At 45.9% G+C, this 13,417-nt stretch overlaps 1 protein-coding gene and 1 non-coding gene across 2 annotated transcripts; both read left to right on the top strand.

Annotated features, from left to right (window-relative positions):
- The first annotated feature begins 1,577 nt into the window (after nt 1–1,577).
- On the top strand, nt 1,578–1,707 carry LOC139011882 (small nucleolar RNA SNORA70). Its single transcript, XR_011471697.1, has one exon. It is a non-coding gene; the product is annotated as a small nucleolar RNA SNORA70 (small nucleolar RNA).
- A 17-nt stretch (nt 1,708–1,724) lies between these two features.
- Nucleotides 1,725–2,122, top strand: LOC139011572 (large ribosomal subunit protein uL16-like). The gene has a single exon (XM_070417063.1). The coding sequence runs from the start codon at nt 1,768–1,770 to the stop codon at nt 2,068–2,070; it is 303 nt and encodes a 100-aa protein (XP_070273164.1). The 5' UTR covers nt 1,725–1,767; the 3' UTR covers nt 2,071–2,122.
- The last annotated feature ends 11,295 nt before the right edge of the window (nt 2,123–13,417 follow it).

Here is a 13,417-nt window from a genome sequence, read left to right as displayed (position 1 = left end):
CACTGACCACCAGGGGGCAGATGCTCAATGCAGGAGTTGCCCCCTGGTGGTCAGTGCACTCCCACAGGGAGAGTGCCACTCAGCCAGAAGCCTGGCAGGCCTAAGCTGTCCTCCAAGGGGTCCCGGACTGCGAGAGGGCATAAGCTGGGCTGAGGGACCCCCCCAACCTCAAGTGTATGAATTTCGTGCACCAGGCCTCTAGTCCTATCTAATAATAGACCAACATGGTAATTAACCGTACCTCTGCTACGCTTCCCATTGGCTAATCAGCAGGATATGCAAATTAACTGCCAACAAAGATGGCGGCCAGCAGCCACGCAGCTGAAGTGAGCAGGAGGCTTGCTTGCTCCAGTGATGGAGGAAGCCAAGGTTTCCCGCCTGCTGTGGCCCAGCTCTTAGCTCCAGAAGCAACAATGTTGCAACTATAGAAGCTAAACAAACCCCCAGATACCTGCTTTCAGCCGACCACGGCCCCAGAGCTGGAGTGAGCAGGACAGTAACAATGTTTCAATTATAGAGGCAAAACAAACCCAGATACCTGCTTTTAGCCAGCCGCGGCCTCAGAGCTGGAGCCGGCTCTCAGCTCCAGTGACAGCTATAGAAGGTAAATAAATCCCAGAATAAAAAAAAAAGAAAAGAAAAAAGAGGCTGGGAGCTTCAGTCGCCCGCCAGCCTGAAAACGGCCCTCAGCCCCTCACCCACACTGGCCAGGCACCCCAGTGAGGACCCCCACCATGAAGGGGGTGTGACCAACTGCAAACAGCCATCAGCCCATCATCCAGACTGGCCAGGCACCCAAGCAGGACCTCCACCCTGATCCGGGACACCCTTCAGGGCAAACCAGCCGGCCCCCACCCGTGCACCAGGCCTCTATCCTATATAGTAAAAGACTTATATGCAAACTGACCCTAACAGCAGAAAGACTGGGAATGACTGGTCACTATGACACACACTGACCAGCAGGAGGCAGACGCTCAATGCAGGAGCTGCCCTCTAGTGGTCAGTGCGCTCCCACAGGGAGAGATCTGCTCAGCCACAAGCCAGGCTAATGGCTGCCAGTACAGCAGTGGTGGTGGGAGCCTCTCCTGCCTCCTCAGCAGCACTAAGGATGTCTGACTGCAGCTTAGGTCTGCTCCCCGCTGGCAAATGGACATCCCCTGAGGGCTGCCGGGCTGCCAGAGGGATGTCTGATTGCCATCTTAGGCCCAATCCCCCGGGGAGCAGGCCTAAGCCAGCAAGTGGTCACCCTTGAGGGGTCCCAGACTGCGAGAGGGCACAGGCTGGGCTGAGGGTCCCCCTCCCCCCGAGTGCACAAATTTTTGTGCACCCAGCCTCTAGTTAATTATAATACTAGTTGTAACACCAAAAACAAGAAGACAATATAATTGGTGAAATAAATTATGAACACCCATACAATGGCACACTTGCAAATATTAAAAATGTCAGTATAAAAAAGAAAAAGGAAAAAATGTCAGTGTGCAATATGTAGTTCTCACCACTTTTCCACTACCACCAGAATGGAGAAAAAAGCAAACTCATTCTGGTTGGAATAAAAAGGCATTCTTTCTAGAAGACGTGTGCAACTTAGAGTAAAAGCTTTTAAATAGGCAGACTCCTGGTGTGCAATGGCTGCAAACAGCAGCATCCTTGGTAGTGTACGCAACCTGTTGCTAGTATGGGTTGCCTTAAGAGACCTTGGATACAGCCCTTTCTGGTGGACACTCATGTCTGAACTCATGCTGTCCCCACTCTAGGCTCCAAACAGGTATGCGGGGTGCCTTTGGAAAGCCCCAAGGCACAGTGGCCAGAGTCCACATTGGCCAGGTCATCATGTCCATCCGCACCAAGCTGCAGAACAAGGAGCATGTGACTGAGGCCCTACGCAGAGCCAAGTTCAAGCTCCCTGGCCGCCAGAAGATCCACATCTCCAAGAAGTGGGGCTTTACTGAGTTTATTGCGGATGAGTTTGAAGACATGGTGGCCGAGAAGCGCCTCATTCCAGATGGCTGTGGGGTCAAATACATCCCTAATCGTGGTCCCCTGGACAAATGGCGAGCCCTGCACTCGTGAGAGTCTTGGTGCTGCCCCCACCTTACACCCACCAATAGATCAATTTTTCAGCCATAAAGATAAATAAATAAATAAATAAATAAATAGGCAGACTCTTGGACCTACATAGAGGAGTATATCCAAAAAAATAACCAGCGGGGGGAAAAAATGAACCTATAAGAATGTTTGCCAAAGTGTAGCGTATAATAGAAAAGCACTGACATCAATCCACATTCCAAATAAAGGAGCAGTTAGGGAACATCCACACAATGAAACCTTCTGCAGCCATTATAAAAATTGGAGAAGAAGAAGAAGAGAACCGTTTCCTCTCGTGGTTTCTATGGTGTCACACAATTCTAGTTTTTCTCTACTCGTCCTCTATCTCAGCATCCCTTTCCGTAGCCTCCTTCTCCAATGGACAGTTCTGTGGGCCTCTTGTGCTGCTGCTTCTCTCGGAAGATAACCACATGCGTTCCTATCACGTTACAGGCCGCCTGTAAGCTGACAACTCCCCAATGTATCTGTGCAGCACAGACTTGCTCTCGTGGATGACTCAAAAGCATCTCCAATTTGTCTGAAAGTAAACTCCCGGTATTCCTCCTAAAATTTGTTTTCCACTGCGCCTCTTTGTCCATTTAAATAGCACACAATCCAACCAACTGTCCAAGCCTAAAACATGAGCATCGACCTTTATTCTATATCAGAATATATCTAGGCTGCCTACAAATTAATTTTAAACATTGAAGCATGAACATCATTTAAACATATGTATTAAACACAGTTAACCAAAAAGGAACCCCAGATGGCCAATAAACATAGCCACAAAATGCACAAATTTCACTAAAGGTTAATGCAAATTTAACAATGAAATATCATTTTAAACTATCACATGTGCAAAGTTAAAGTTTTTTATACCAAGTTTTGGTAAGATATGGCAAAATAGGAACTATCATACATTGCTGAATAAGTATTTGGTGATACTGAGTAAAGTCAAATGGTGCGTAGCCAAGATCCAGTAATTAACCCCTCTCCATGTTCCCTTTGGGACCCCTATATGTGCTCACAGATATGTGTATAAGGGTGTTTCTTGCAACACTGTAATAAATTTGGAAATGTCTAATATCCATCAACAGAGAAATAAATGTACTATATATGCAAACAAATATTACAGAGGTTAGAATGAATCAACTAGATCCACTGTCTCATCCTGGACACTGAGAACAACAGGTGCAGAAGACTTCATAATAGCTAATGTTCACTGAGCACGCAGTCAGACCCACTCCCTCAATCTATTGTAAGTACTTTTATGAATATTAACTCACTCAATCTTCCAAACAAATTTACAGGTTTTCCCTTATAATGAAGCAAAGAGATGGAAATTTCTTCATGACAGAGGTGAGGGCTCTCAGTATGGGAGTTGGCATCCCAGAGTATAGGATTTCCTCTTTTTGGCAGTGTAGGTGTGTGCGTGTGTGTGTGTGTGTGTGTACACAAATGCCTACCCAGTCTCTCCTCTGTCTCTCCCACACCAAGCCCCCTAATGTGAAGCCTTCTCGTCAATATCCACATGGACTTCAAAGTCAGCTCTCTCAATGTGGGGGGGGGGGGGGGGGGCGGCGGGCAAGAAGAGGTCAGTGACATCAGAGGATGCCCTCACTAGCTACCTGTGTTAATCACCATCTTACACGAGTACTTAATTATGACCACCCAATAGAAGGTAAATGCTATAAATCAGGAGTCCTCAAACTTTTTAAACAGGGGGCCAGTTCACTGTCCCTCAGACCGTTGGAGGGCCGGACTATAGTTTAAAAAAAAAACTATGAACAAATTCCTATGCACACTGCACATATCTTATTTTGAAGTAAAAAACCAAAACAGGAACAAATACAATATTTGTATTTGCATGTGGCCCGTGGGCCGTAGTTTGAGGACCCCTGCTATAAATCTTAGTGGATAAAATTAATGGTCTATCCATGCATGTTTGGAAGCAATGAGATTGAAGGCTGAAGAAATTTATCACATATTTAATGGGGAGTTTAAAAAGTCTCACCTGAAACTTACATATAATTTTATTAACCAATGTCACTCCAATAAATTCAACAAAATTTTAAAAAATAGCCCTGGCCAGTGTGGCTCAGTAGGTTGGGCGACATCCATGCACCAAAAGCTTGCTGGTTTGACTCAATTCCCAGTGGGGGGGGAGGGGTACAGGAGGCAGCTGTTTGATGTTTTGTTCTCAGATTGATGTTTCTGTCTCACTCCCTCTCCCTTCCTCTCTAAAAACCAATTTAAAAAGTCTTTTCTAAATTTTAATAATAAAAAATAAGATAGTCTCAATTAGATGGATCAATAAAAAGATGTTTAAGAATATTATATAAGGTAAAAAGATGTTTAAGAATATTACAAAAGGTAATTTCCTTAGCCGGTTTGGCTCAGTGGATAGGGCGTTGGCCTGAAGATTGAAACGTCCTGGGTTCAATTTCAGATCAAGGGCATGTACCTAGGTTATAGGCTTGGTCCCTGGCCCTAGTCCAGGAGCTTACAAGAAGGCAACCAATCGATGTGTCTCTCTCACATCAATATTTCTCTCTCTCCATCTCTCCCCCTCCCTTCCACTCTCTCTAAAAATCAATGGAAAAATATCCTTGCCCTAACCGGTTTGGCTCAGTGGATAGAGCGTCAGCCTGTGGACTGAAAGGTCCCAGGTTCGATTCCAGTCAAGGGCATGTACCTGGGTTGCGGGCACATCCCCGGTGGGAGGTGTGCAAGAGGCAACTGATCGCTGTTTCTCTCATTGATGTTTCTGACTCTCTTTCCCTCTCTCTTCCTCTCTGTAACAAATCAATAAAATATATTTTAAAAAATATCCTCGGGTGAGGATTGACAAAAAAAATGAATATTATATAAGGTAACTAATAAAATAATTTTGCATATTGTGTAAAATTGTAGTTGTACACATTTTATCATCTTCCATGAGTATGTATTCATCTGATGTTAAGGAAACTGGGATCCAATCTTCTCCAGTTTTTCTCTAATTGTACAGTCTCTACTTCCTTTATTTCAACTATAGTTCTAGCCATCCTGTAATTACCAGTGATTAGTAATTATTAGTAATTATCAGTGAGAGTTTGGGAAATGGTACCACACCATGGTTGCTAGCCTTCAAGCTGATCCCCAAGGATCTCTGCTTCCCTTTTCAAGGTTCCTCTCACAATGTGCTAAGGTCGGTTTAGATGATCATTAGCATATGGAAAATTGATGGTATGACTTCCAAGATTAGTTTAAAACAGCGATTTTCAACCTTTCTCATCTCATGGCACACATAGACTAATTACTAAAATTCTGTGGCACATCAAGAAATTTATTTTTTGCCGTCTGACCAAAAAATAGGTATACTTTTGATTCGTTCACACTGGACAGCTATTGCTGTATTGGTTGTTGTCATTTTTTTAATTTGACATTCTAAGGGAAAAGACGCCAATGCCCCTGACTCAATAGTCAGGTATTGCATAAGCTAATTACTAAAATTCTGTGGCACATCAAGAAATTTATTTGTTGCCATCTGACAAAAATTCTTGCAGCACACCAATGTGCTGCATGGCATGGCAGTTAAAGTCTCTGGTTTAGAAGACACTGTATCCCCGTCTGAGAGGCAACCAATTGATGTCTCACATCAATGTTTCTGTCTCTCCCTGTGCCTTCCACTCTCTCAAAAAATAAAAAAACTCAATGGAAAAAAATATCCTCTGGTGAGGATAAACAAGACAAGACAAAAGACACTGTGGCTTCCATCTTGCTCTTGTGAGCATCCGTATGGCTTGGCCCCTGTGATGAGAAACTGAGTCCTGCCAACAATAGGGAAGTGCCATTTGGAGCAGATTCTTCATCCCCAATAGAACCCTAAAATGACTGCAGCTCAGGACAACTGCTTGACTGTAAACGCAAGACTGAACTAGAAACACAAGCTACAGTGCCTGCAGATTCCTGACTCTCAGAAACTGTGGTAGAAAATAAATGCTTGTTTGGGGGTAATTTTTTACACAGCAATAATTAATACATATGCTAAACTCGATTTCAGCATCTTATAAGGGTCAGGAATGACCTAAGCCAACGCCTTGTGAAAATGCTGTTGATCTGTCTGACTGCCAGGCAACAGTTGTGATGTCATCAGAATTAGAATCCTTTACTAACGGGGTCTTGCCCACCATATAAAGGGAAGTCCCAGATATAAAGGAACTTTTCAGGTGAGTATATCTATGTCAGCTTTCCTCTTTACTTTCCAGAATAAGGTGAATAACTAAGGGATCCCAATTCCAAATCATTTTTTTCCCAAATTGTTTCTTGATATTCCTTAGGTCAGCTGACACATTTTATTTTATTTTTTAAAAAATATATTTTATTGATTTTTTTAAAGAGAGGAAGGGAGAGGGATAGAGAGTTAGAAACATTGATCAGCTGCCTCCTGCACACTCCCTACTGGGGATGTGCCCGCAACCAAGGTACATGCCCTTGACCGGACTCGAACCTGGGACCCTTGAGTCCGCAGGCTGACGCTCTATCCACTGAGCCAAACTGGTTAGGGCAGCTGACACATTTTAAATGGCAATTTCATGGGGTTACTGCCAATTAGAATGGATCACTCCCATTTCAATCTCTGGACTTATCATTTTCATGCTGGGGCCTCAGCCCCAGAGGAATGTGCAAGAGATGTTAGAAACTTTTTGGTTTAGCAATTTTCATACAGGGCTACAAAACTGTACAACCATTTTAGCAAGTCATTAATATTGATAAGCAATAATGACCATTTTCTAAAGTTATGCTATACAATATTTCAACTAAAATAGCAGGATGCATATTTGAAAGAATACTTAATACCTCTGAGTTTCCATCCAATTTGAGCTTGTAATGTAGACCTGGAGCAGTTTTAGGGTAACACTGATTTATTTTAAGCTCCCCAAGACTAAACAATGAAATACTACACTGATTAAAATTACTTTTTAAGTTCTCTTCTGGGATTCCCTGAGAATGCTTTATTTTTATGTTCATATTCTCATAATCCTCAAATCTTCACCCCTTAAGGCTGGATTTTATTTCTCAAATTATTCAAATGCCATTTATGTCAGAGTGGGTGCTCAAAGGATAAAAATGCAATTTTTAGTAAATTTTCAAAATTAATTTTATATTATATAAAGTATATAATTTTTCTGCCCATCACACTGTCACAAAGATGGAGGTGCCCATACCCACAAGATGATGGTGCCCAGTCCCCTCTGCCCTGCTGGAGTCCCAATCCTTTCAGCCCAGCCCGGGGCAGGGGGGTGGGGGGGGTGGGGAGGATGGGGGGGTGGGGGGGGGAGCGGCAGTTGCACAGTGCGGCCGGACCCGCACTCAGCCCCCCAACCACCCAGGGCCGGCCCGAGGCGCAGGCAAGCCTCAGATGGCGGCTGCCCAGCTGCCTAGGGCCAGCCTGAGGTGCAGGCAAGCCTCAGATGGTTGCTGTCCAACTGCCCAGGGCCAGCCGAGGCTTGCGCTGCCGGCAGTGGCAGCAGCAGAGGTGTGATGGGGGTGTCGCCTTCCCCTGACTTCGGGGTGGACTCCTGCCCCTGAGGGCTCCTGAATTGTGAGAGGGGGCAGGCCAGGCTGAGGGACCCCCTCCAGTGCATGAATTTTCATGCACCGAGCCTCTAGTATACTTAGAATAGTGAAACAAGGAATTGCATAGAAGAGTGGTTCTCAACCTTCTGGCCCTTTAAATACAGTTCCTCATGTTGTGACCCAACCATAAAATTATTTTCGTTGCTACTTCATAACGGTAATGTTGCCACTGGTATTAATAGTAATGTAAATATCTGATATGCAGGATGGTCTTAGGCGACCCCTGTGAAAGGGTCGTTTATCCCCCAAAGGGGTCGCGACCCACAGGTTGAGAACCGCTGGTAGGGGATAGTGCCTGTGGGGGAAGAGAATGGCACCCGTGTGCTCCTTGGAGGGAGAGCAGGCACTGGGTCCTTTGTCCTGAGCATATGTATCTCTTTCTTGCAGGTAGAAATTTTAGGGGAGGGTCTTAATAGGATATTCACCAGCTTTCCAGGCGTGCTCTTTCAGGGTCCTGGTCTCCACTGATTGGTGGGTGCCAGGGCCGCCCTAGGGTCATTAGTCAATGCAGCTGGTCCCAAGGCAGCCACAGCCTCGCTTGTCTTGCTTTGGTGCTTTTCTGGGCCTGGAGCTGAAATACAACTGAGGCCTAGATGTTGTCCTCAGGGAGGAAAAGGTCAGGGTGTGTGAACCGCCTGAGCAGCGCTATGAAAGAAAGACCAGGGGTCCAAGCCAGTGAGCCGGTAGGGCGGGACAGGAGACCTGGGGGTGAGGTTCCTGTTTGGCCCCTGGCTAGGCATCAGGGAGTTTCCGCACCTGGACCATCGTCCTTGCTCTGCTCATGTCTAACATTACCCAACACCGTCATTCTCCTCGGTTCTCTCCGACCCTTAGGTCTTCGCTCCTGGGAGATTCGATTCTAGCTGCCGGGCGCTACACGCCATCTTCCCCAATCGGAGCAACTCTGAGCCTGGTGGGAGTGCCTGCCTCCGACATCCCTTATTCTCCTGCTTCAAGGGGACAGGATTTTCTGACGGCCGTGGCCGTTCCTTTCAACGGTTAACGGAGGTGAGTTGGACACACATTCCCCGACGCCCTCGGTACACAAGCGGTTCCCGCAGCTCGGCTCTCCACCCGAGCCGCTCGCCATCACGCCTGGGGTCCGAGCTTCTGCCGCCAAGTCGATGGCAGGCACCGCCCCCGCCGGGCCGCTGGCCGCTTGGCGCTCCCGGACCCAGAGCTGCCCCCCAGCACCCCCGGCCGCACCCCGTCTGCCAGTCCAGCGCCGCCTCACGCGGGTCCTGCCAGGCTCGCCAACAAACCCGGAAGTAGCTCCTTGGGAAGCGGAAATCCCGCCCCGGCCTTCCGCTGGCCGCTGTAGGGGGCGGGCCCTGCCGCAGGCTCCGCCCCTTCCGGGAGGGCAGGCTGGTCCCGCACAGACGCACCCGGGCGCAGGCTCCCTCCTGGGCTGGTCTTCGGGCGGCGTCGGGCGGGGTGGCGGGTCTGGGGCAGCGCCATGCTCTGGTCGGCCTCGGCCTGCACCCCGCGCTCCACTCTCGGCTCTCCATTGCATCCAATCTCGGTCTTTCTCCCCTCCCCAGAAGTAAGCAGTTTATCTGTTGGGTGTCCTCCTGGATTTTCTATTAACACACAAATATACGTATAAGCAACTAACTGGTCAGTACGTGAAATACCATGCCGCAAGACAATGAAAACACAGGCTCCAAGTCCTACGTACTTTCTGTTGGGATATGTGTGTGTGTACATACATAAATATATACCTATAGAGCAGTGGTTCTCAACCTTCCCAATGCGGCGACCCTTTAATACAGATCCTCATGTTGTGGTGACCCCCAATTTCACTGTTACAAATTGAACATAATTAAAGCATAGTGATTAATCACAAACAATATGTAATTATATATGTGTTTTCCGATGGTCTTAGGCGACCCCTGTGAAAAGGTCGTTCGACCCCCAAAGGGGTCTCGACCCACAGGTTGAGAACCGCTGCTACAGAGCATCTTGGCTCAGTGGTTGAGCATCGACCTATGAACCAGGAGGTCACAGTTCCATGCCTGGGTTGCTGGCTCAGATGATTCTCTCTCATCACTGATGTTCTTTTTTTTTTAAATATATTTTTATTGATTTTTTTTACAGAGAGGAAGGGAGAAGGATAGAGAGCCAGAAACATTGATGAGAGAGAAACATCGATCAGCCGCCTCCCGCACGCCCCCCACTGGGGATGTGCCCTCAATCAAGGCACATGCCCTTGACCGGGATCGAACCCGGGACCATTGAGCCTGCAGGCCAACGCTCTATCCACTGAGCCAAACCGGTTCTCATCACTGATGTTCTATCTCTCTCTCCCTTCCTCTCTGAAATCAATAAAAACAACTTTTAATTTAAAAATATATGCATATATAAATTTATAACATATACATACATATAAATATATTCATATGCACATACATAGACATATATGCACAAACTTTACGTCTCATATATGCATACAATCATATGCATACAAACCCAATACATATATGTATATGTCCATATATATGTTTTAATATATTTTTTATTGATTTCAGAGGGGAAGGGAGAGATAGAAACATCAATGCTGAGAGAGAGTCATCGATCAGTTGCCTCCTGCACACCCCACACTGGGGATTGAGCCCGCAACCTGGGCATGTGCCGCCGACCGAAATCAAACCTGGGACCCTTCAGTCAGCAGGCTGACGCTCTGTCCACTGAGCCAAACCAGCTAGGGCTGTCCATATATTTTTTACATATTTACATATAAGTATCCCCACAGAAGAGACATTATTTGGGGTTTCTGTTTTTATTGTCTTACAGTATGCTATTTTACATATTGTTCAGCAACTAGCCTTTCGCTGGCTCTTTGAGAGCTACCCACCTTAAAGTAGGTGCGTTCTTCTTCATTTTTTTTCATTTTGCTTCATGGTATCTCTCAAAGCACTTACTCAGAGCTGTTGGAAGAGAGGTTAGGAACCAAGAGGAAATGTTTTGAGATCTCTGCCTCATGTTCCTACCTGTGAAATGAAAGTATTAATAGTACGGCACTCCCAAGCTGGGTGTAGGTTGTCAGTGAGCTAAGGAAGATAAATCACATAGAAGAGTTACGTGGTCTGTTGAGTCTTTGGGTAACTTTTAGTCCTCCTAGAATTTTGCCAGAAAGAGTTCTTCTGAAAGTGTGTAATTGTGTATCTTCCTCACTCATCCAGGTGAGGTATATATGCCTCCCTTCTCTCCAGTTCTCCCCTCTGCTCCTCTCCCTGAAGCCTGCAGTGTCCTCAGAATGTACATGTTGGATACGGTACATTAAAGTTGGTGTAGCCACAGAAGGAAACAAGGAGGAGGTTTGGAAGGGATACATTTATTTTACTCTGAGGTCCCAGAGTAGGGGTTCACCCCCTGCCGTGCAGGGCCACAGAGGAAACACCAGGATTTGGTCAGGTGGCAGAAGACAGGAGAGAGGGATAGCCTGAGCCAGAGCCCATATTGGAGTTTCCATGGGAAAGGAAGGCAGAGCAGAGTAAGCCATTTAGGACTGGCTAGTTGGAATAATTCCAGCAGGCTCCGGACCATAGGGGTGGACTCTAGTTGCCTGGTACCCGGCCCCTGTGTGATTTGGAGCAGGGAGTTAGGGAAGGGGGAAGCTGGGTTTGTAGACTTGGGTGGGTTGGTTTCCACTGCTCTATGAAGACTTTTGCTATCTCTAAGAATGGGCTAGCCCTGGGAGGGACGGTCTCTTCCGACCAGCAATCTTTTTAAGATGTCAAAACATCGTAAAATACGGAAAAATTTAAAATCATTATTAGCCAAAACCGGTTTGGCTCAGTGGATAGAGCGTCGGCCTGCGGACTGAAAGGTCCCAGGTTCGATTCCGGTCAAGGGCATGTACCTGGGTTGCGGGCACATCCCCAGTAGGAGATGTGCAGGAGGCAGCTGATCGATGTTTCTAACTCTCTATCTCTCTCCCTTCCTCTCTGTAAAAAATCAATAAAATATATTTTTTAAAAAACACTAAAATCATTATTATATGCACATCTGGTTCCTTCTGCCCAGAACACTCCCCTGCCCCAGCCCCCACTTCACCTGACTTCCTATTACTCCTCCCTTCGTCTGCAATGAAACGTGACTTGGCACATAATAACATACTGCCTTTATTAGCTGGCTAGAGCCGCCACAACCACGCGCTACGGACTTGGTGGCTTCAACAACAGAAATGAATTTCCTCTCAGTTCTGGAGGCTGCAAGTCCAAGATCAATCAAGGTGTCAGCAGGATGGGTTTCTGCTGGGGCTGCCAGGGAGAATCTGTCCCAGGCCCCTCTCCTGGCTACTGGTGTTTTGCTGTCAATCTCTGGTGTTCTGTGACTTGTAGAAGTGTCACCCCAATCTCTGCCTTAATCTTCACACGCATTCTCTGTGTGTGGGGGTGTCTGTGTTCAAATTTCCCCCTTTTATAAGGACACCTGTCATTGGACTCAGGCCCATTTTAAGGACCTCATTGTAACTTGATCACCTCCATAAGGCCCCCCCCCCCCCTCTCCAAATAAGGTCACATTCTCAGGTAGTCGGGTTAGGACAGTGGTTCTCAACCTTCTGGCCCTTTAAATACAGTTCCTCATGTGGTGACCCAACCATACAATTATTTTCGTTGCTACTTGATAACTGTCATGTTGCCACTGTTATGAATCGTCATGTAAATATCTGATATGCAGGATGGTCTTAGGCGACCCCTGTGAAAGGGTCATTCGACCGCCAAAGGTTGAGAACCGCTGGGTTAGGACAACAACATACCTTTTTGAGGAAACACAGTTAAACCAGAACACTCCTCTCACAGTTTTCCTTCCACCCATATGCTAATGCCTCCCACTGTGCAATTCTTCGCACTGGTATCTACCCCCACAGCATTTAGCACACTTTGTGGTAGGTGTTACTTATTTGAACCATGTCCTTCCCCTCCCTCCATGTCCCCTCCCCCATAGAAACACAATGGGAATCCCATGTGTACGAGCACTGTTGATATGTCTCTAGACTGCTCATCATTTTTGTCTGTGTCATGCACACTTTCTTATGTTCATAGAATACTCATACACACTTCCTTGTGTTCATAGAATACTCAATGGAAAATTGATGAATGAAGGAGTGAACTGTTTGTGGGGGAAGATGGCCAGGGTGCATAGCTGCACTCATAGCTTAATGTGTTTATTGCCTAGAGAGCATTTATGACATTTTTACTAATTTCCAGAAGATATTCTCTTGGGATTCATTACATTACACTTGTAACTTAACTAGAAGGCATTTATTATGTATGTACCCTGTAAGCAATGTATTATGTTCTAGAAAGATTCCCTTTGGAATAAATTTCATCACAGTTGCCATCTAATTTGGGGACACATGACGCCTGTTCAATATTGAGCTACATGGCCCCTCATTCGGCAAGTCTTCTTGGTGATGTTTGATCATGTTCTTCATTTAAGCTCTACAAGTTATTTCAGCTTATTATTTATGATTTACTCTTTCGTTTCAGCCACTGTTGTATGAGTCACTGATTATAACATTTTCTAAGTTGTTATTGTTGATACATGGAGATCAGTTAACTTTACATATGTATCTTTTTAATTCATTCAACCTTTTATACTCTAATTGGGTTTCTATTGATTATATTGATTCTTTCTCACACCTTATTTTTATTCCTGTTTCTTTACCTTGGTCCAAAAAAAACAAGATCTATATCTAATCATTATG

Source organism: Myotis yumanensis, unplaced genomic scaffold (assembly GCF_028538775.1).
Source record: "Myotis yumanensis isolate MYYU_CA2020_CCGP unplaced genomic scaffold, mMyoYum1.0.hap1 SCAF_5, whole genome shotgun sequence".
Classification (NCBI taxonomy): domain Eukaryota; kingdom Metazoa; phylum Chordata; class Mammalia; order Chiroptera; family Vespertilionidae; genus Myotis; species Myotis yumanensis.
Note: the sequence above shows the minus strand (reverse complement) of the source record. Positions and strands in the feature narration are given on the sequence as shown.

Coding starts and splice junctions, on each gene's coding strand:
- LOC139011572 (XM_070417063.1), top strand. CDS start 1,768: ATGCGGGGTGCCTTTGGAAAGCCCCAAGGCACAGTGGCCAGAGTCCAC.